Source organism: Equus caballus, chromosome 13 (genome assembly GCF_041296265.1).
Source record: "Equus caballus isolate H_3958 breed thoroughbred chromosome 13, TB-T2T, whole genome shotgun sequence".
Taxonomy (NCBI): Eukaryota; Metazoa; Chordata; class Mammalia; order Perissodactyla; family Equidae; genus Equus; species Equus caballus.
Window position 1 is genome coordinate 1483575 of NC_091696.1, and position 22851 is coordinate 1506425.

At 60.0% G+C, this 22851-nt stretch overlaps 1 protein-coding gene across 18 annotated transcripts in view; it reads right to left on the reverse strand.

Annotated features, from left to right (window-relative positions):
* The window catches only part of MAD1L1 (mitotic arrest deficient 1 like 1), a 420727-nt gene that overhangs the window by 86187 nt on the left and 311689 nt on the right, over positions 1–22851 (reverse strand). For all 18 annotated transcript variants that reach the window (XR_011424443.1, XM_001490482.5, XM_023655119.2 and 15 more), the window contains one exon: positions 9892–10099. Coding sequence is in view for 17 of the 18 variants with exons in the window: in XM_001490482.5 (XP_001490532.1) it covers positions 9892–10099 (208 nt within the window). In the remaining variant the exon portion in view is untranslated. The remainder of the gene's footprint in view (positions 1–9891; positions 10100–22851) is intronic.

Genomic DNA, 22851 nt, shown 5'->3' on the forward strand with positions numbered 1-22851 from the left:
ACCAGAGGAAGCCTGGCTGCTGCCAGCAACACCTGTCCTCACAGCCATGGGCCCAGGTGGAGGAGAGCTGCCCACTCAGAGGTGATGTGGCAGACGGGCCTGAGGGGTCTGGGGTGGAGGGTAGACAGTCCCAGAATGGAAGGTGGACAGTGTCTGGGGGGTGGGGGCATTTGCTGATGGCTAGACAGCCCCTGGAGCCCTATTCTCCAGGACATGTCTCTGGGGTACCCAGAGAATCTGCTCAGAGGCCTGTAAGTGCTGAGGCTTCTCCAACTGGGGGAAGGTCACAGGTCACAGCCCGCGAGCCTGGGCCCCGAGCTCCTGGGGCCCTGTGCACAGAAGATGCATGCAGGAGGCCCAGGGGAGGGAGAGTCTGCTGAGTCATGACTGCTGACAACTCTGGGCCTCGCAGAAGTAAACAAACTCGGCCTCCGCAGAGGCAGGCGTCTCACCACCGCGCTCCGTCTGCAAGCCAGAGATCCCCTCGGCAATGGCAGTGCCACTGCCATCTGTCTACCCGGGTGCTTACGGCCACCAACAGGCACCTGGCTGTTCTAACACGCTCCCTCTGGGGATGGGGCTGCTGCCCGGCCAGGGGACCATGCTTCAGTGCCAGTGGGCAGCAGACCTGCCTGGCCTGGGGGCGGACACCTGGCTCAGCCATGGGGCTTCATCTCTCTGAGCCCCAGCTGCTTCACTTGCCAGGGAAAGTAGCATGTAGTGGTCCTGAGAGCACGGAGGGCTACAGGATTTCCGTGAAGAGTTGGACAAACACTGCAATGAGGCTACGGGTGACCACGGGGCGCAAACCAGGGCAGTTCTCAGAGCTCCCTTGCCCACCTGGGAGCACGTCCTCACCAATCCAAGAGCACATGCTCGCTCACACAGGAGCACATCCTCGCCCTCATGGGAACATGTCCTCGCCCACACGGGAGCACACAGTGGCCCACTCAGGAGCACGTCCTAGCCCTCATGGGAGCATGTCCTCGCCCACACGGGAGCACATGCTCGCCCACCTGGGAGCACGTCCTAGCCCTCATGGGAACATGTCCTCGCCCACACGGGAGCACATGCTCGCCCACCTGGGAGCACGTCCTCGCCCTCATGGGAACATGTCCTCGCCCACACGGGAGCACATGCTCGCCCACTCAGGAGCACGTCCTAGCCCTCATGGGAACATGTCCTCGCCCACACGGGAGCACATGGTGGCCCACTCAGGAGCACGTCCTAGCCCTCATGGGAACATGTCCTCGCCCACACGGGAGCACATGGTGGCCCACTCAGGAGCACATCCTCGCCCTCATGGGAACATGTCCTCGCCCACACGGGAGCACATGGTGGCTCACACAGGAGCACATCCTCGCCCTCATGGGAACATGTCCTCGCCCACACGGGAGCACATGGTCGCCCACCTGGGAGCACGTCCTAGCCCTCATGGGAACATGTCCTCGCCCACACGGGAGCACATGGTCGCCCACACAGGAGCACGTCCTAGCCCTCATGGGAACATGTCCTCGCCCACACGGGAGCACATGGTCGCCCACCTGGGAGCACGTCCTCGCCCTCATGGGAACATGTCCTCGCCCACACGGGAGCACATGGTGGCCCACTCAGGAGCACATCCTCGCCCTCATGGGAACATGTCCTCGCCCACACGGGAGCACATGGTGGCCCACCTGGGAGCACGTCCTCGCCCTCATGGGAACATGTCCTCGCCCACACGGGAGCACATGGTGGCCCACCTGGGAGCACGTCCTCGCCCTCATGGGAACATGTCCTCGCCCACACGGGAGCACATGCTCGCCCACACAGGAGCACATCCTCGCCCTCATGGGAACATGTCCTCGCCCACACGGGAGCACATGGTGGCCCACCTGGGAGCACGTCCTCGCCCTCATGGGAACATGTCCTCGCCCACACGGGAGCACATGGTGGCCCACCTGGGAGCACGTCCTCGCCCTCATGGGAACATGTCCTCGCCCACACGGGAGCACATGCTCGCCCACACAGGAGCACATCCTCGCCCTCATGGGAACATGTCCTCGCCCACACGGGAGCACATGCTCGCCCACACAGGAGCACGTCCTAGCCCTCATGGGAACATGTCCTCGCCCACACGGGAGCACATGCTCGCCCACACAGGAGCACGTCCTAGCCCTCATGGGAACATGTCCTCGCCCACACGGGAGCACATGCTCGCCCACACAGGAGCACATCCTCGCCCTCATGGGAACATGTCCTCGCCCACACGGGAGCACATGCTCGCCCACACAGGAGCACGTCCTAGCCCTCATGGGAACATGTCCTCGCCCACACGGGAGCACATGCTCGCCCACTCAGGAGCACGTCCTAGCCCTCATGGGAACATGTCCTCGCCCACACGGGAGCACATGCTCGCCCACTCAGGAGCACATCCTCGCCCTCATGGGAACATGTCCTCGCCCACACGGGAGCACATGGTGGCCCACCTGGGAGCACGTCCTCGCCCTCATGGGAACATGTCCTCGCCCACACGGGAGCACATGCTCGCCCACACAGGAGCACGTCCTCGCCCTCATGGGAACATGTCCTCGCCCACACGGGAGCACATGCTCGCCCACACAGGAGCACGTCCTAGCCCTCATGGGAACATGTCCTCGCCCACACGGGAGCACATGCTCGCCCACACAGGAGCACGTCCTAGCCCTCATGGGAACATGTCCTCGCCCACACGGGAGCACATGCTCGCCCACACAGGAGCACATCCTCGCCCTCATGGGAACATGTCCTCGCCCACACGGGAGCACATGCTCGCCCACACAGGAGCACGTCCTAGCCCTCATGGGAACATGTCCTCGCCCACACGGGAGCACATGCTCGCCCACTCAGGAGCACGTCCTAGCCCTCATGGGAACATGTCCTCGCCCACACGGGAGCACATGCTCGCCCACTCAGGAGCACATCCTCGCCCTCATGGGAACATGTCCTCGCCCACACGGGAGCACATGGTGGCCCACCTGGGAGCACGTCCTCGCCCTCATGGGAACATGTCCTCGCCCACACGGGAGCACATGCTCGCCCACACAGGAGCACGTCCTCGCCCTCATGGGAACATGTCCTCGCCCACACGGGAGCACATGCTCGCCCACACAGGAGCACGTCCTAGCCCTCATGGGAACATGTCCTCGCCCACACGGGAGCACATGCTCGCCCACACAGGAGCACGTCCTAGCCCTCATGGGAACATGTCCTCGCCCACACGGGAGCACATGCTCGCCCACTCAGGAGCACGTCCTAGCCCTCATGGGAACATGTCCTCGCCCACACGGGAGCACATGGTGGCCCACTCAGGAGCACGTCCTAGCCCTCATGGGAACATGTCCTCGCCCACACGGGAGCACACGGTGGCCCACTCAGGAGCACGTCCTAGCCCTCATGGGAACATGTCCTCGCCCACACGGGAGCACATGCTCACCCACTCAGGAGCACATCCTCGCCCTCATGGGAACATGTCCTCGCCCACACGGGAGCACATGCTCGCCCACACAGGAGCACATCCTCGCCCTCATGGGAGCATGTCCTCGCCCACACGGGAGCACATGGTTGCCCACCTGGGAGCACGTCCTAGCCCTCATGGGAACATGTCCTCGCCCACACGGGAGCACACGGTTGCCCACCTGGGAGCACGTCCTAGCCCTCATGGGAACATGTCCTCGCCCACACGGGAGCACACGGTGGCCCACTCAGGAGCACATCCTCGCCCTCATGGGAACATGTCCTCGCCCACACGGGAGCACATGCTCGCCCACTCAGGAGCACGTCCTAGCCCTCATGGGAACATGTCCTCGCCCACACGGGAGCACATGCTCGCCCACTCAGGAGCACATCCTCGCCCTCATGGGAACATGTCCTCGCCCACACGGGAGCACATGGTGGCCCACCTGGGAGCACGTCCTCGCCCTCATGGGAACATGTCCTCGCCCACACGGGAGCACACGCTCGCCCACCTGGGAGCACGTCCTAGCCCTCATGGGAACATGTCCTCGCCCACACGGGAGCACATGCTCGCCCACTCAGGAGCACATCCTCGCCCTCATGGGAACATGTCCTCGCCCACACGGGAGCACATGGTGGCCCACTCAGGAGCACGTCCTAGCCCTCATGGGAACATGTCCTCGCCCACACGGGAGCACACGGTTGCCCACCTGGGAGCACGTCCTAGCCCTCATGGGAACATGTCCTCGCCCACACGGGAGCACATGCTCGCCCACTCAGGAGCACATCCTCGCCCTCATGGGAGCATGTCCTCGCCCACACGGGAGCACATGGTGGCCCACCTGGGAGCACATCCTAGCCCTCATGGGAACATGTCCTCGCCCACACGGGAGCACATGGTGGCCCACCTGGGAGCACGTCCTCGCCCTCATGGGAACATGTCCTCGCCCACACGGGAGCACACGGTTGCCCACCTGGGAGCACGTCCTAGCCCTCATGGGAACATGTCCTCGCCCACACGGGAGCACACGGTTGCCCACCTGGGAGCACGTCCTAGCCCTCATGGGAACATGTCCTCGCCCACACGGGAGCACATGGTCGCCCACTCAGGAGCACGTCCTCGCCCTCATGGGAACATGTCCTCGCCCACACGGGAGCACATGGTGGCCCACCTGGGAGCACGTCCTAGCCCTCATGGGAACATGTCCTCGCCCACACGGGAGCACATGGTGGCCCACTCAGGAGCACATCCTCGCCCTCATGGGAACATGTCCTCGCCCACACGGGAGCACATGGTCGCCCACTCAGGAGCACGTCCTCGCCCTCATGGGAACATGTCCTCGCCCACACGGGAGCACATGGTGGCCCACTCAGGAGCACATCCTCGCCCTCATGGGAGCATGTCCTTGATTTCAGCGGGGACGCTCCCCTCGAGTATCCCTGAGCACTGACCCGGACCAAGCAACTCCTCACGTGCCCTGGACCTCCTCCTCTCTGCGCCCCCACCATGGCAACTGCTTGGTCACCCCGTGCCCCAGAGCAAACCGGGGTGACCCGACTCCTCCCTTCCCACCCACACTTCCTGGTGGCTACAGCCCACTGGTCCAGCCGTGGACGTCTCAGCATCGGGCTCCTGACACGCCTCTGCCCCGGCCCCACTCGCACCACGCGCCTCCTAATCAAGGCTCTGCCTCCCTTCTCAGCCTCTGCAGTCCCTCCTCACAGGGCCTGCACTGGCCGTGTCCCAGGGCAGCCCGAGCGCCTCCAGGGGCTGTCCCTAGCCTGACTTGGCTTCTCGTTTTAACCCTTAGGCTTTATTTTTATGCAAAACTTACGGACACTGTTTCCGAGAGCCCAGTCTGGGACAAAAGCACCTCCCACACTCCTCTGAGCCTTTCCTTCTCCCGGGGGGGCTGTGACTCCACCTCTGCTGGCCCATGTCTCCATTGTGACTTTCACCTCTTACCGACCGACTCCGCCCTCAGCACACGGATCTCCTCTCCAGCGCCCTCCTCCCAGGGCAGCATGCAGAACCCTGCTCCCACCAGGATCCAGTACTGGGCCTTGGTGTGGGAGCACTTTCATCCTGGGGCAGGCCCTCCTGAGGGCACCCAGCACGGGGCAGTCACCTCCTCTCTCTCTGGGAAACGTCCTCAAGCCGTGTGTTCCGAGCGAGACCCCCTCCTTCTCGTCCTCTGCTGCCGCGCTCCCGCTCCTCGGATCCTGGACTTCACGCGCTGTTCCTCTCATTCTCTTACCTTTTCTCCCCGCTTCCCATCTCATTGTCTTTTTGCTCTACTTTTCAGATAAACTTGCTCAATTTTATCTTAGAAATCTTCTCTTTGGATTTTCATTTAACTCTTGATATTTTTAACTTTCAAAAGTGTATTTTTTTCTCTGAAAAAAATTTTAAAGCATCTTGCGCTCATTTCGCTGTTGAAACATTCTTCCTCTTCTCTCTGAGGACACCCGGGTACCATTTTCTGGAGGTCTCCCCACTCTGAGGGTCTGCTCCCTCCAAGCTGCACTCTCTCTCCTGTCTGCCCGCTCCATCTCTGAGACCTCCGGGAATCACGGCACGCTATGGGTAACCAGGAGTGGCTTCCACAGGCACAGGGGCCTCTGAGCAGGAGAGCAGACCGTCATCTAAAGGTCACCATAGAGTGGTCTAACCGAGCCCTCCAGTGGGGCCTCCACTGTCAGTGCCTTTAGGTCTTCTCAGCTGGTCAGATCCCCCCAAGAAAAGCCTGCCCTGGAGGTCACAGCTGGCGGCGGGTGTGCCCGAGGGCAATGTCGAGAGAGGGCGCGGGGTGTGCTGGGTGCCTTGGGTCCATCTGCACTGGCCACTTCATCCTGCGTCCAGGTCAGTTCTTGTCCTGAACGGTGCCCTGTCCAGGGGTCCTCTCCATCCCTCTCCAGAGGAGTGTTCACAAATGTGAGGGAGCATCTGGATGGCCACAGATTGCTGCCCCCGCCCCAGGACTTCTGACCCGGCAGGTCTGAGATGGAGTCCAAGAACCTGCACTTCTAACAAGTTCTCAGGGAGGCTGCTGCCAGCCTGGGGCTACCCTTTGGGCATCACTGCTCCAAGAAAATAAACCTGTTTTTTGTCTTCCGTTTTTCGTTTTTGCTGGAGAGGAGAGGCAAGTGCCCACTGAGTGGAGTTGGGTGCGAGTCCCGGGGGTCTGGCTGCCTCTTCACACGCTCCCCAGCAGCCTCCTCAATCCTCCTTATCTCAGCCAGGCACTGCCCCTCCCCCGTGCGCCTTGCTGCCAATTCTGGGCCTTTGGGGAGTTGGGGGCAGAGCTGGCTGGTTCCTGGCTCTACTGTTGCCAGCTTAGACTTCCGGTTTCCTGAGTCTGCTTATCATCTTACCACCCACCCACCGACTTTCCAGGTTCCAAAGGTTTGCTGCTGAATTCTCTCTTTGTGGGTTTAAGCCTCAAGAAAAACAGAAAAAAAAAAACCCAAACTACCCTTCCTATGATTTATGGAGCCTCAGGGGGAGCAGAGCAGAGGCACACGTTCAGCCGGCGTCTCTGCTGGACCCGCGGCCCCAAGTCTGCCCCACCATCCTCACTCCTTCCAAGTCGGCTAGGCAACAGCATTGCCCCTGCTGGCCGGGGCCCTTGTCCTCCAGGCAGCCTGGGCCTCACTTATATGCTCCAAGGTCCCTTAGGGAAGCCGATTGATGCCCCATCCTGCAGTGTGACGCAGAAGCAACTTCTAACCCCCGTCCACTGAGGCCTTGGGCACCCGTCACAGTGCCCTGGTCAGACTCCGAGCAACTCTGTCACCACGACCGAGCACAGAGCCCGCTCGATGGGAGAAGCATGACAAACCTCACTGGATAAAGGACCTATCCTGTCAGACGACGGTCAGGAGCCCTTCTAGGAGTCCTCTCCCAAAGTGAGGAGCCACCTGAACATGCTCTCAGTTTACATTTTCAGCTCTTGAATTTGTCAAGAACACACAGCTAGCTCAAGGCAGGAGAGGAGCTGCGGCTGGAAAAACACCCGGAAGAAAGGAGAATTCGGACCTTGAAAACCACAGCATGGCCACCCGCTTGCCAAGTAATCTTGCAAGAGTGCGTCCCCTCTCCCAGCTCTCACAGGGGAGGACAGGACTGCTGGCGAGCTGGTCACGAAGCCCACTCCCAGCTGCAGAAGCCCTGAGTCGGCACTCGGGAGCGAACCCGGTCAGGCTGCCTGGCACAGGGGCTCCGTCTGCTGCCCCAGGACAGAGGCTCTGGGAAGGCCCGTCTCTGCGTGCCCAGATGCCAGGATCCTCTCTCTAACCTGGCTGCTGCCCAGTGGCCTCAAGCAGCAGCTGCTGTTCAGGACCATAAAGGGAGAGGTGGGGAAAATGTGGACGTCCAGGGAGTGGCTGAATGGTCAGGAGAGCAGAGCGGCAGCCCAGAGGGTGGCACGCCGGGTTCTGAGCTCCAGAGGGGCCTCGTGCAGCCTTAATGACAATCTCTGTCCCACCCAGGAGAGAGGGAATTGTCTAGGAATTCAGGCATGCTTCTGTCACACTTCTGTGTCCTGATGCTCCAATTCACAGAAAAAACGGATGGAAACCACTAAGGGTCCCTGTGGTCCTGCACAGAGATTAGAGTTCCAGACTACCTCAGAAAAATAAGACGGGAGAGGCTGTGCATGAGGTGTGAAAGGAGATGTGTGTGCATAGGTGTGAATGGGGGTGGGTGTGCATGCGTACACAAGAGGGTGTGCAGTTCACGCACACATGGCCTGTGCTCATTCTTCACGAGCCCGATACAAGATCGCGGGAAAGCCACCGCAGAGCAAACATGATCTCATGAAACGCCCAGAGGCCCGAGTTCAGGTGAGGCTGGCAAATTCCCACTCAACCCCGTCCTGCCAGGGTCATAGCTGAACCCCACGATGGTGCGGGAACCCGTCTCCCAGAGGACACTGGCCGACAGTCCTGGGAACTGGGACAAGACTAAGAACCACAGGCCTCCTGACGAGGAGCAGTTATGAGCTCACGACGCACCAGGCTCTGCGTTAGGGCCTCTGAGCCTCTCTGCTGCGGGACTGTCAGCCTCTGTTGTACAGCAAGACCCTGCAGTTTCAAGAGGGTGACAACGTGAGGCACGCACAGCTGGGAACCTGCCCAGGGCTGGCTGACCCCGGAGCGCTCGACCTCAAGATCAGGTCAGCCCCAGCCCACTGTGTGCCAGGCACTGTGCCAAGGGTCGTCCACCCCCAGGAGCTCACAGGGCCGTGCCTGCTGGCCCCAGGTGCTTTGAGAAAGGCTCCTTCCACGTCAGGTTGACAGTGAAACAGACGGAGGGAGAATGGACTGCATCTGAGACCCCCAACCAAGGAGCACGTTTCAGCTAGGCTCGTCCCAGCTGAGGGAGGAAGATGAGCTGATGGCTGCACACCCTTCCTGCCTCTGCCTGATGGGTGACTGCTCGGCCACCTTCACAGGGACAAGATGACAAATGCACAACCAGGAAACACGGAGGGCTTCAAGGAGGAAGAAGAACTCAGAAACCAAGAGGCAGATGGCAGGAAAACAGCAGCCTGACTCCCCAACACGACATCCCTGCAAATATCACCAGGCTGGGGCGAGAAGAGCCAGCAGCAGACACGAGAGTCGAAGGGCATCAGTGCTGTTCCGCCCAAGCTGGGGAGCCCTCGTCCCAGGCCAGCCGAGGCTGACTGGGCAGCAGCGCCAGGCACCCTTCAACAGCAGAGTGAGTCTCCGGGTGCCCCTCTGGACCCCCAGCCTGCCCCGTGGGCTGCACTGTGCATGGTGACCCTGGGAAAACTGGGCCCCAAAGAGTCCCCCCTTTGTGCTGATGGACCCACTTTTCTCTGCCCTTGCAGGGTGGACGTTCCTGGGGCGGGGCTCGACGACTATAAGAGTCCCCAAGGCATGGACTGCAGACTCCAGCGGTCACTTTCCTACACTGCAGGTGGTGAGCCGTGCGTTCAGAGGCGGTCACCCTGACTGGCAGAGCTGCAGAGGCGAGGGAGACGCGCGCCTTGGGAAAGGCATGCTCCGCACGGCACAGGCCTCTGCCGAGAGGGCTCTCCGGGCACCGCGAGAGGCACTCTGAGCAGTGAAGGACAGGCCCCACCTCCACAGAGCCCTGGACTCACCCATGACTGACCGGGCTCATGTAAGCTGACAAGCGACGTTAATCTGTTTCAGGGGCCTGAAAGGTTTCAGCCACTGTGTCCACTGCTCCCTGAGACAGTTCCTGCCGTGACCCGCAGCCCCAGGCGACTAAACCTCTGCCCGGCCCTGGGCTCTCCGTCCAGGCACCCCCTGGCCTGGCTGCCGGCACAGGACAGATGGACAGATGGACGGACGCCTGAGGCCCCCAGCAGACCGTCTGGGTCAGCCTGCCCAGGGCCGTCAAAGACAGGGGAGGGGGCCTACCTGTCACCTCCTTGGACGAGGGCAGAGCCGCGGTGGCTTCCAGGCCGGCAGGTACAGGGCCACCCCTCTCCAGGGCACGCACCAGCTCGCGCAGCCGCTCGCACTCCTCCTGCAGCTGGGCGTGCTCCTCGTGCTGGTGCTGCCGCGCCGCACTGGCCGGGTTCATGCGCAGGTGCAGCACCTTGGTCCGGCTCGGGTCATAGTCGCCCTGTGGGACCAACGGCAGGAGGTCAGCTTGGCCGGCACCGGAGCCGAGGTTCCCAGGAGGGAGACAGAGGAGATGAGGCGTGCACAGGGCAGGGGCGCCGCCTGTACCCTGACGCTGAGCGCGAAACCAGGCATCTCGTAGCAGACATGGTGCCGGGGGTCTGCCGCCCAGTGTGACCCAGCCCTCCCACCGGGGCCACTCCACCAGAGCTCCCTGGGCTCCTGCACCCTTGGCAGGAAGGTGACAGGCCAGTACTCACCTCCAGGAGTCGTAAGGAAGGAAGCGGGAGAAACAAGAAAAGCCCACCCGACACCCGGCTGGACACTGGAGGCCCTGCACACCCGTCATGTCCCTCGGCCGTCTCAGATGCCACATGAGACAACTCTGACAGGTGGCCCTGTCATGGCACCACCCTGCTGCGCGCTCAAGGGGCAGACTCCAGTGGCTGGGGCTCTGCTGCCGGTAATGTCACCCCGGGCAGCACCTCCTGTCCAGGGGGCTTTACGAGTGCGGCCCGTAGGTTAAAAAACAAACTTAGAGAAAACAGTGAAGACAGGTCAGAGGGCCCCTCCACCCACACCCGGCGGCCCCATGCCCACACTTCAGGTCACGTGGCATGTTTGTCACCATCTTGAACTGACACTGACACGTTCTCATGAACTGAGGTCCCCGCTTTCTTCATGCTCCTTGAGTTTCCCTAATGCCCCCCTCTTTTCCAGGACCCCGTGCGGGGTCCCAGAAGACTTCCAGTCCTTGGGTTCCTTCGGCCCCGGGGCTGTGACAGTCTCTCAGGCCTGCCTCGTGTCTGAGGCCCTGCAGTGTCGGGAGGGCTGCTCAGGGGTCTGTGGAAGGCCCCCTGCTGGATCTGACGCCCCTCTCGGGATTACTGGGTTCTGGGCTGGGGAGGAGAACCCCAGAGGTCCGGTGTCCTTCGCATCACGTCGTATCAAGGCCACACCCTGTCGAGGTGACTCGATCGCCTGGCTGAGGAGCGCGCCGGGTCTCCCCCGTCGGCTCCCATCTGCCCCGTCCGACTGTGCCCTCTGGAAGGAGGTCACCCTGCACGTCCCCCCACTCTGGCTGGGGGCTGCTCCCCTCCTGGAGGGCGGAGTGGCTGCCGTCTGGAACTCTCTGTACAGGAGACTCATCTCTCCCGCCCATTTATTTATTTAGCCACTTAGTGATGTTAGGATGGACTCGTGGATGCTTCTGTTGTGCTCTGGCTCGTAATCCAGTTCGACGTCATCTTGTGGCTTTGGCCTCTGGGAGCTCTTTCAGTTGGCTCTTGTGTCCCTCTGATGCATCCCATCAGTGCCTTCTGTTTTCTGAGCACTTGCTTCCTCTCTGGCGCTAGAAGGTGGTCCAGGCTCACCCTGTGTCCTCCTGCCCAGTCCTAGAGCCAGCCCTCGCCCCAGGGTCCCGGCTTCCTCTCACTGGAGGTGGTGTTAGAATCCACGACCCCTGGGCCCTGGGTGTGCTTGTTGCTACCGGGATGGTATCGCCTTTGGGCTCCCGCAGCCGACAGAGCCCAGAAACCTGTGTGTGTGTGTGTGCGTACTAACTCGTGTGTATGCTAACTCGTGTGTATATACTTAATCTATAAACATTTCTACACCTAGCCCCCTGGCTCTCTAGTGACTGAACACACGTCCACACTGACATCTCCACCTCTGATCTGCCACCATGTGATCGTCCAGCCCCCTCCCCTTGCTGACCCGACCTCCCGCCCCACAGTGAGGGCCTGGCTCCCGCTGTCCACCATCCACCTTCCTTGCCGTTCCGCCCAGCGCACCGTGCGACAGTAGAGAAATGGTAACCGCCTCTTCGCGGAAACGCTTCATCAGCTGGAGCTCAGTGCTCCACGCACTTCCTTCTGCCTTTAGTTTAAAACTCACGCACTTCCAGAGTCCTGAGGCCAGCACCCTTCCCGCCACCCCCTTCAGTGAGACTGTCTCACTTAACCTACGTTGGGTTGTTTTGTCACCTTCTAGATTCCATCCCAGGAATCCCTCATCCTCCTGAACATTTTTTTTGTTTATTTTAAGAATGCTGTTTTCTGATCCTAAGCTTTTTCTCAAAAGTGCATACATCTTTTTTTTTTTTTTGCTGGGAAAGATTTGCCTTGAGCTAACATCCATTGCCAATCTTGCTCTTTTTTTTTCCTCCTCAAAGCCCCAGTACATAGTTGTATATTCTAATTGTAGATCCTTCTAGTTATCTGAGAGCCACCACCACAGCATGGCTACTGACAGATGAGTGGTGTGGTTCCGCGACCAGGAACCGAATCCAGGCTACCAAAACAGTGAGAGTGTTGAACTTTAACCACTGGGCCACAGGGCTGGCTCCTCCTGAACAATTTCTAAAGTTTTGCATACATGAAGGTTCACTCTTTGTGCCGTCTCATTCAATGGCTTTGACCAATGTCTAGGGTCACATGTGCCCCACACAGTGTCACACCAGGCAGCCTCATCCACTCACACTGACCCCACCCCGACCCCAGGAAACCACTTGTCTTTCCACTGCCTCCACAGCTGTGCCTTCTCCAGAGGGCACTCGGTGAGCCTCTTCAGACTGGCCTCTCTCACTGAGCTCTATGCACTTAAGGTTCCTCTGTGTCTTTGGTGGCCTGCTGGCTCATTTCTTGTCATTGCTGGATAGTATTCCATCGTCTGGAGGGACCACAGCTTGCTGACCCACCCACCATGGCAGGACACCGTGGTTGCTTCTAGTTGGGGAGATCATGAATAAAGTGGCCACAAAGAGCCACACGCAGGCTTTGTGTGGACCTGGGTTTTCAAGGCGTCATGTTTAACAGCTTCTCTCTGCCCACAACACACACCTGGGCCTAGTGCACGCAGCCTGTGCGTCTCTGCCTGGGTCCTCTGTCCCCGGGACGTCTCCTGGGAAACTCCTGCTCAGCCGTCAGAGCCGATTCCAACACCCTCTCCGCTAACTGTGCTGTTAGTTTCCAGTTGGGCTGGCAGCCTGCCCACCGTGAAGGAGCGACTCCCTCCCCTCCACGGGAGGGGCCCTCGCCAGAGCCCAGTCAACTGCTGAACCCCCTTCCTCCTCACCCTGGAAATCAGCATAACAGGTGGATGTGTGACCTGGGCTGGGCAATCACAGTCTTTTCCTCAAATTTTAAATTTGAGGGAGAGAAGTTTTCTTTCCTTGGAGGTTGTTAGCTAGGATGATGAAACCCTGAACCATAGGTGACATGGTCCCTTCTCTTCCCCTCCTGCCACAGGGGAAAGCAAGGTCAACCACACAGAGATTGAGAGTGAAAAAGCGTGGGTTTTAATAAGCACCTGCTGAGTGACCCAAAGTTCACGTACAAGCCCAGGCGCGGACTGGCCATGGCGACCTTGCGGGGGAGGAAGAAGGCTGGAGGACCCACCCTGGCAGACGTCACGGCACGCTGTAGATCTACAGTAACGGACACGGTGTGCTCACAGCGCAAGGACAGGCGCACGGACCAGTGGGCGAAGGATGGTTTCCCCAGCACATGGCGCACGGTCACCTGGATGCCCAAATGACCTTGACCTCACAGCACACGCGAACGTCAATTCCTGAGGGATGGCAAATCTACACATAGAAGGTAAACAATAAAGACAGAAGAGACCATCTTTATGACCTTGGAGTAGACAAAGATTTCTTAAGTAATGTTCAAAAAGTGCTAGCCACACATTTGAAAAAGCAATAAATAGGACTTACAAAATGAAGAACTTCTATTCATCAAAAGGGTAAGAAAGCAACAGCAGAGTGGGAGATCCATGAGACACATGAATCCAACGGGCCTCACACTCAGAACACAGAGGACTCACACACATCGGCCAGAAAAAGCTACACGGTTCAACTACTAACATGGGCAAAAAATGTGAACAGACACTTCACAAAGAAGATATCCGAGGAGCTCAAATCAGTCATCAGAGAAACGCAAACTGAACCCACAGGGAGGTCCCCCGCATTCCTCCCAGAACGCCCAGGGGGCAGTGAGCGGATTCAAGCATTAGGTTCAGAGCCACCAGACCTGAGTGGTGACAACGCAGGCTGGGACGACCACTGGGCAGCATCGACCAGAGGCGAACATGCGCACATCCCACGACCAGCAGCTCAAACTGCATACAAGCGTTCCTGAGAGCCAGGCACCAAAGGCCACTGTCCCTCTCTCCTAACAGCCCAGTCAGGAGACAGTGCGCGTGCCTGTCACAGAGCCTGCGGATTCAACAATGGCAGACGCACGTCAGCACGAAGACCTAGGAGCACAGACAACAATGTGGACAAACATCATAAACAACGTCCAAGGAGACGAGTCACACGGAGAAGCGCGCACCGTGTAGTTCCACTGATACACCCTGCAAAACAGGCAAACGGCTCCATGCTGCTGGGGCCAGGGAAGGGGCTGCCCGAGGGTGGCGTCTGGGAGCAGCGTGAGGCCCGCGATGCCTGTCTTGTTCCCTTTTGTGGTCTGGATGCTGGTTCCCAGTGTAGTCAGTTAGTGAAAATTCACTCCTGCTCTGCACTTTCTGTATGTATATTATTATTCAATAAAAAAGTTTTTAAAAAATGTATACTGAATGAGTCCTTGGGTCCTTTTGTGCCCAGACCAGTTCTGCCCCAACTTCCCATTATGTGAATCAATTAACCCGCCTCTGTTTGTAAAGCTCACTTGCACGGGGTTTTGCCACCAAGAGTCACGCCAACAGATGAAGGACAGGTACGTACTACGTGCCCACTAAGCAGATGCTCAATGAATAAGCTGAGAAGGGAGCACACCTGGTTCTCTACCCTCAGGACAGGGATGCCCACAGGTGGGTACTCAGCTGCCTCTGAACAACGGAAGCCCACCCCTCCACCACTGTCTGGCTGCCCAGCGGACGGCACTTCAGAGGCCACGCCACACAAGGGGCATCTGCCACGCCTGCAGTCCTCACGCCCCTTAATGGTATCCGACGGTCACTGGCCTCTTACGACTGCTCCCGATGCCAGCTCACCCACTTTTAACCTGTTGTCTCTAATCCACCTCCCCTCTGAGACACGACGATGACAAAATCCTAAATCAAGAAACTACCTACACGTAATTTCTAAGTAGGAAAGATCCCAGTCACTCTTTGAGTTGGCACTGAAATGCGTGGTCTTTATGACGCTGTTCCCTCGGGTCTAAGTCCCTCCCATCTGTCACGGGTCAGTGCAGATTCCGTGACAACACTGGCAGCCTTCCCACGATGCTGCCTTCCCTTTGGGGGACGTGACAGGGGCGATGATACCTCCTGAGGGTCTAAGGCCCCAGGACCTGTGAGGACAGACGCTGTCGGCGCAGAGAGCAGAGCACCCTGCGTGCACTCACTGCAGAGCGCCATCGTCTGCAGGCTCACTGGTCGGGAACGACCTCCTGTCCCCATCCTTCCACTGGCTGACTGTCTCCACTTCCAGGGCCCAGGGGCGGCTCTGGCACGCAGGAGGAGCTCAAATAGCCACTGAATTGAGCAGAGGTCTCTGACTCACACCAACCTGCTAAGGAGGCTGGAGGGGCCCTGGTCATCAGGCGGTCACATCAGATGCCACCTGCGGGGTCCCAGGCTCCTGCGGGCATAAGTGGACACACGGCTGCTCCCACACACTGCGAGGCAGAGCTGGTCACTCCTACAGGCCAACAAGACTCCTGGAGCCAGGACGTGCAGTCGCCGGAAAGCCAGCCAGGCCCTTCCCCATGGAAAGCAGCTTCTACACAGATCTCCTCACAAAAAGTCCAATTCCAACCAGTCAGTGTAGACACTCTCTAATAAACATTAAAAAGAACACATCGGCTTCTAAGAACAACCCAGTGCCTTCCACACTACGAAGCATGTTCACACCAGCTACTCCCTGTGGTCCCCACAGGGCCCAGCAAGGGGGGAGGACAGGCGTCATCGCACCTCTCAGGATGAAGACCCCCATGCGCCTAAGGCAGGCAGCTGGCCTCCTCTTCCACCCGTGAGGTCTAGCTCTGAGGCCCTGATGACTCCCTGCCAGCCTGGGGGTCTCACTTCTTCCCCTGAGTCCTCCCAGATCCGAGGAGAGCAGCCCACTTGACCGACTGGCACGGAGGCCGTGTGGAAATGACCCGACCTGTGTCTCTGTGAGTGGAGGCAGAGCGTGACCCGGGTCAGAGGCCCTCCCTTGGGATCTCCTCACAGTCACACCCCCTTCCCTTCTGTCTGCAAGCCCCCCTGGGAAGGATGGGGAGGCTGCCACCTCCTCACACTCTGAGCCCTGGTCCTCAGCCAGGAGTGACATTTGTGGGGTCTGAGGCCCTCAAGAAGTCACAGTAAGAGCCATGCCCCTCTGGCCATCAGCTCCCTGGGCCTCCCTGACAAGGACGGCCACTGCAGGGCACGGGAGGGAGAAGGCCAGTGTCAAAGGCCTCACAGTCTCCCAGTGCAGGGAGCCCACCTCAGAGACCTGCCGCCTGCGCTGAGGAAGGCGCGATACCCGTTCCAGCGCAAGGCCAGGCCGGACACAAGACTGGCGGTGCATACGCGTGCGGCCTCGGCTCTCCCTGCCACCAGGCACAATAAGATCCTGGCATCCTCTGAGATGACGGGCAGTGTGCCGCTGGCCCAGGGACCCCGCCCGCCTCTGTAAACGAGGGACTCTGTGCCCGCCCAACAGTCGCCTGCCTGCCTCCCAGCTCCGACAGGCACACACTCCCCTCCTCCTCCGACAACCCAGCCTCTCCTCGCCGCTGTGACTTCTGCCCACGCACGTCTCCTCTCTTCCAGGGAGAACCGGGGAAACGGCGTCCTTTATTCAGATCGTCAAGTTCTCCGGGGAAAGAGGCTCGGTGTGGACACGCTGATTAAGTGAAGCAGTCTCAGCACAGGGGCACAAGCTGCCGTGGGCACTGTCCCTCCAAGTCACTGAAGGACAACGCGGCCACTGCGGGGCACCTCATGCGGGGCCAGCACCTGCCAGCCTTCAGCCAGCCACCAGCCAAGACCCCCAGAATGTGCCTCAAAAAGGGAGGAGGGAGGGGCGGGGGAAGGAGCAGCAAGATCCTGCCTCTCTTACATGCCACCCCTTGGGAAGTGAGACACCTTCCTGACACCACTCTGCACAGGCAACATGGGGGCCCTGAAACCCCCTTGAGGGAGGGGAGCGGGAGACGCTGACTTTGGCCAGAAACCCAGGGGCAACGCGTGTAAGGCCCCCAAGCTGCCAGCAGAGAGAGCAGGGTCTGCACACGTCACCCCCTCAGCCTTTTTCCTTCTGTGTATCACCTCAGAGAGGGCGGGACAGTCCACCCACCAGGCCCAGTGGAAGACTGGAGGCCTGGGGCCCGGCTGCCTCGTGGAAGCCTGCTGGGGAGAGAAGGCACTGCACGGGGAGGATGCACGGGGAGGACGTGCAAGGCTCTTCATGGATGTCTGAGAGCCTTGTAAGAACCTCCCAGGATAAAGACATCCTGTAAGTCGGGCTGAACCACAGGCTCTCCGGGTGGAAAGGGATCACTGCTTCATCCAATTTAACCGTCTGGGGAAGGGAAGCCAGAGTGGGAAATCCATCACCCGTGCACTCTGGCACAGCCTCCCACGGTGGACGGGCCTGCAGGGTGTTCTCTGGGGCCTCTGTGAGCTGGAGGGGGACTGAGCGTCCCTGTGGGACTCGTGTCCCTCTTCCAGTCTGTGGGGCCAGGACGGATGCAGGGAGAGCATGAGGACAAACATTGCCTGCAAAGGGCCAGGGAGCACATGTCAGGCTCCGCCGGCCGCGCCCTCTCCCCACGGGTCAGCTCCGCATCTGGTGAGAAAGCAGCCTCAGCAGAACGAGCAAGCGCCGTGTTCCACATAAACACAGATCTGAATTTCTTATTGTTTTTGTGTATCCCTAGATACTGTTCTTCTTCAACCCTTTAAGAACTTGAAAGCAAAAGCAGGTTGCAGGCTGGCACGGCCTGTGTCCACCCCTCCTCCCTAAGCCAGAGAGTCTAGGGTCCTCCTTTCCCTTGGGCCATGAAGGAAACGCTGTCCAGGGTCCAAGGGTGCAGACACTGGTCATCTGGCCATAGGCTTCATGCCCCGCCCCATAGGAGGGGCCTGTGCGGGGAGGTGGGCGTGGTGCCTGACGCAGAGCTTACCGGGCACGCCCAGGCCAATGGGCTGGACCCTGCCGGGCCTCGTCCTCCCAGTAAGCAGCTGTGGGAGGACCAGGTGAGATGGCACCTGGACCTCAAGGTCTGGGGGCAGGATGTTGTCACGGAAATGCCAAACACCTCGTGGGCAGGAAGGAGAGAGACCATGCCTTCTGACGAGTGGCCTGAGGTTCTGGGGTGAGGTCTTCCTCCCGATGGGGAACTGAAGGCACAGGAAACACTTCCGTTGTTAGGGGATTTAAGGACCCAACTGAGAACCAGTAGGCTAACCAAACCAAACCAACCAGAGGGAGGAGTCAAAACAAATTCTTACAGATCTGATGAACTGGGAGCAATGACAAATCTAGGATGTCAAAATGAGGGCCGGGCACCAAGGGCCTTGCCCGTGGACATCTGTAAGGATGTCTCCGTGGGGTTGGTGGGGAACGTCGATTCGGTTACAGAGAGCAAGCTGCTTCCCCAGTTTGGGATGAAGCTGCAAAAGCTTGCACTCCCCATGGCTGTGGCTCTGGCCACAGGGGAGCTGGGTCACCACCCCACCCCAATCGGTGCAGCCAGAGACAGAGGTTTGGTCAGTGCACAGCCCTGCGTCCGAGCTGGGATGACCTCTGACCTGGTCCTCATTAGCACCAAGCACGAGGCGGAACTCGGCCCTCCCTGGGGAGGCCCGACAGGCTGACTAAGGAGTTCAGAGAGCAAGGCCAACACTGGGTCAGAACCCGGATTCCCTGCAGCCGGGCCTCCACTGGAGTGGGGGGCATGCCGGGTCAGAGACAGCAGCAGTTGGGGGCCTGCAGCCAGGGCCAGAGTTCTGCTGCGGACCACACGGCACCGCTGACCCTGGGCGACGGGGGTGAGCCTCCTCTCGGGACACTGTGGACGAGGGGACGGGTCTACTGAAGCACTTTGTCAACTGTGAGGCTCTGCCCCGATGTTACCCATTCTGTCTCTGAAGTGCACTTCTTGCCTGATGCCCCGAGAAGGCAGAGCCCTTGAGATGACCTGGGGAGGGCTGTCTCTACCCCAACGTGCTCACTCGCACTCTCACTCACAGACCCACCCGCCTCACCCTCCATCTCTCACTCGCCCACCTACTCACCTCCCTCCCTACTCTCGGTCATTTTGAGCGAGTTCTTGACCTCCTTGGGTTCCTTCCACCCTTCCTTTCTTCCACTTGTCCACCTACCTGACCATCCGTCTGTCCACATATCCACCCTTCTGACCATCCACCCATCCATCCGCCCACTCGTCTAACTTTCTTTCCTTCCTTCCTCCATCCCTTCCTTCCACTCACCCACCCACCTACCCTTCTGACCATCCATCCATGCATCCATCCATCCATCCTTTTATCCATCTATCCATCCATGCATCCAACGGGTAGATCACTAGGCCCTGGGCTGCCCTCCAGAAGCACAGGTGTGTACAGGGCAGTGGAGCCCACCGTTCATGAGGAGCAGACCTGACAGGCAGGTCAGGGGCAGCCCAACACCTCCTGCTGGACAGGACTGCCTGGGACAGAGCTCAGGGAGTCACTGCTGGCCCTTCCAGGAGGAGGGCCATGCCTGTGTCTCCAGGCCATACCAGTCCTTTGCTCCAGATAGAACTGTCCCTAAGGTGGAGGGCTGGTCCATGCCTGGTGGCAATGGCTCAACTTCAGGCCTACTGCTGTGACCCAAAGCCAGGGGGCCGTGCGGGTAAGTGAGCCACACCGGTTCCACCCATCAGCAGCCCGCGTGCCGGGCACTCTGCTGAGCACCACAAATACAGTGGTTAATGGGACTGGCTCAGTCTCTAACGCGCGGGGCTTACACTCCAGGGAGACATCTGTGTGCCTCACTCCTCGGATTCACACGCTTGTAGCAGTCCATAACTCTCAGGATAAGCTTCAAATGCTCTCGCTCAGCCCCCTAGGCCCGGGCCTCCCAGTGATCTGGTCCTGCCTCTGTGCCATCTCTGTGGCCCACCAGCCCCCATGGACCAGCAGGCGCACCACATACCACCACCCAGCTTGCTGCCCTCGCGGGTCCTGTTCACACTGTCTGCCAGCTTCTGCGCCTCACCCGGCTGACGGCCACTGCCCTCCAAAGCCCCCTCAGCTGCCCTCTCTCCAGGTGCCCACCACAACCACCCTCTGAGCTGCTGGCCCCCGTGCTGCCCTCCTGGAGCACTCACTATGAGACACTGGTATTACCGGCGTGGACGGCCATCTCCCCACAAGGCAGTGAGCTCCTTAGGTTCGAGACAGTCCTGCTCCCTGGGGACAGGGACAATGTTGTCCTGGTCCCTCCTTTAGCACCTGAGCCATGCCTGAGACATGCAGGCACTCGGTAAAGGAGAAAGGGATGGAGGGAGAAGGTCTCTAAAGCTTCTCAGGGGAGAGACGTCCCGTCCAGGGACTCGGGAGCCACAGCTGGATTCCTCGGACACAGAACAAGCCTCTGTTCACTCTCTGTCCTGCGAGACGCCGTGAGGACCCAGGGGAGTAGGCAGGGGCTAGAATCCTGTCACCGCTGCAGACAGGAAGAAACGAAGGCCCAGGGGGCTAGGAAGCCTTGTTGAGATGGGGGCGGGAGTGCTTGGCGGGGCTGGGGTCCACCCAGGCTTGCTCTCCTGAACTATACGAGGGGCCTGCAGGTCGGGGTTCGGGACGGCCGAGCAGCCATCAGCTGAGTCTCCAGGCCGCTCTGAACGCTCCTCAGCCTGGCGGGAACGAGTGCGCCAAGTCTGCCAGCTCCACGCCGCGGGCAGGAACTTCCCAACTAGGCCAGTCCTGCAGAATCAGGCCGCACGGATGTCACATGCCCTGCAAGCACAGCCTGTGGCAAATCGATTCTGGGAGCCCACCTTGCTTTCTTCTGCTTTACATTCAAAATGAAGAGTGCGCCTAAGGCGGAACCTGCCGGTGGCTCTCTCCGACTGCTCTGCTTCCACCTGAGGACTAGCATCCACTGTCGTGCTGGCTTCCAGGACCAACCCAAGGCCACGACAAGATGCTCCCACGGTGAAACCTGCCCCCTCCCCCTGCACTTGGCGCAGGGCTGCTGGAGGGAGATGTTCCTGAGCGTGGGGGCTGAGGGCAGAGGTCGCCCTGCCGCCAGCGAGGCTGGCTGAGGCTGAGTCCCTCCAGGCGAGCAGCCGCGGGGAGGTTCCTGGTCACATCTCCATGCCCAGATGCCACCGAGAAGTCGGGGAGAGGGCTACACGGTGACCACCGCCCCAGATCCTCCCCATCAAGCGCCCGCTCTGCCTGTTGGCATGTACGCGGGAGGCAGGGATGCTGTGCCTCCGGCTTGCCGCCTGCGCCTCACCTGAGCCTGCACCAGGCATGCGGACGGAGCCTCCCTGGGGTGGAAGGCCCCGCGGAGAGAGGCCTGGCTCTTCCGGCCGTCCCGGCGAGACCCGCCTGGCAGAGAAGCCCCGGACACAGTGAGACACAGACGGCTGCTGTTTTAGGCTACTAAGTTTTGGGGTATTTGTAACAAAGCCACAGGTAACTGACTCAGTCCCTAGAGGGGGTCACAAAAGAAACAAGATGGAGCAGCAAACCCGAGGCCATCAAGGCATCCAGAGCCCAACCAAGCGGGTGGTGGGCTCCTCGGGAGATCCCCGGGCCAGTGCCTGCAGGTGAGAACAGGGCAGAGGGTTCACACTGCGACCTGGGTCCTGATGACAGGACACGTGGGCCGCTGTCCTGTTTATAGCAGTTCTTTACAGGGCCTGACAGTATTCACACGGCCCCAGCGGGTAAAGGGGGGCGCCATCCCCAGGCCCCAGCCACTGCTGCAGGGGCTGAGGGGTCACCTCTCAGCACATGGGGAACCAGGCACCCCACCCCGGGAGCTCTAGCTTACGGCCATGCCCCGTCCTGCCACCACTGGCCTCTCGCCCACGACCCCACTCGACAGCTCACAGAAACCTTACTTTAGAGGAAGCGAGCGAAGAGCGGGTTGGGGCCGGTGGCCGGCTCAGCCTCTCTGCCTCCAGCCTGCCCTCGGGCTCTGTTTTCTGGAGAGGGCTGAGCGCAGGCCCTCAGTCCTTCCGGTGAGTGGGCAGAGAGGACGTGTTCAGGTTGTGCAGGCCACACAGCCTCTGGTGCGCCAGCCCCCTCCGCCACGGCAGCGTGGGGGCAGCCGCAGACACACACAAGGAAGGGTGCTGCTGTGCTCCAACAAAACTCTCTTTCCCAGAACAAGCCGCAGGCCGCCTCCAGCCCGTGGCCTCTCGTCTGCTGACCTCCAATGAAAATCATCAGGGGAAGAAGCTTGGGGAACAAAGGTCTTCTCGGCAGGGTGTGCTTGGGCGTCCATAGCAGAGCACACACCCAAGTGGGCATTTCCAGGGATCCCGAGTGCCAGGGACACAGGAGAAACGGCCTGCGTCATACAACCCCGGCACCCACTCCTGCTCCCAGCCCTGCCAAGCAAGCCAGAGCACACTTCAAAACAGACGCAACGAAACATCGCTCGGGACTCAGGCAGATCTAAGCAAATGGAGAACGGCCCCTGGCCACGGACTGGAAGACAACACTGGAAAGACAACAAGACTCCCTAGCTGAGCGACACACACGACTCAATCCCCGTCAGAATCCCGGCAACGCCCATGCGGAAACTGACGAGCTGGT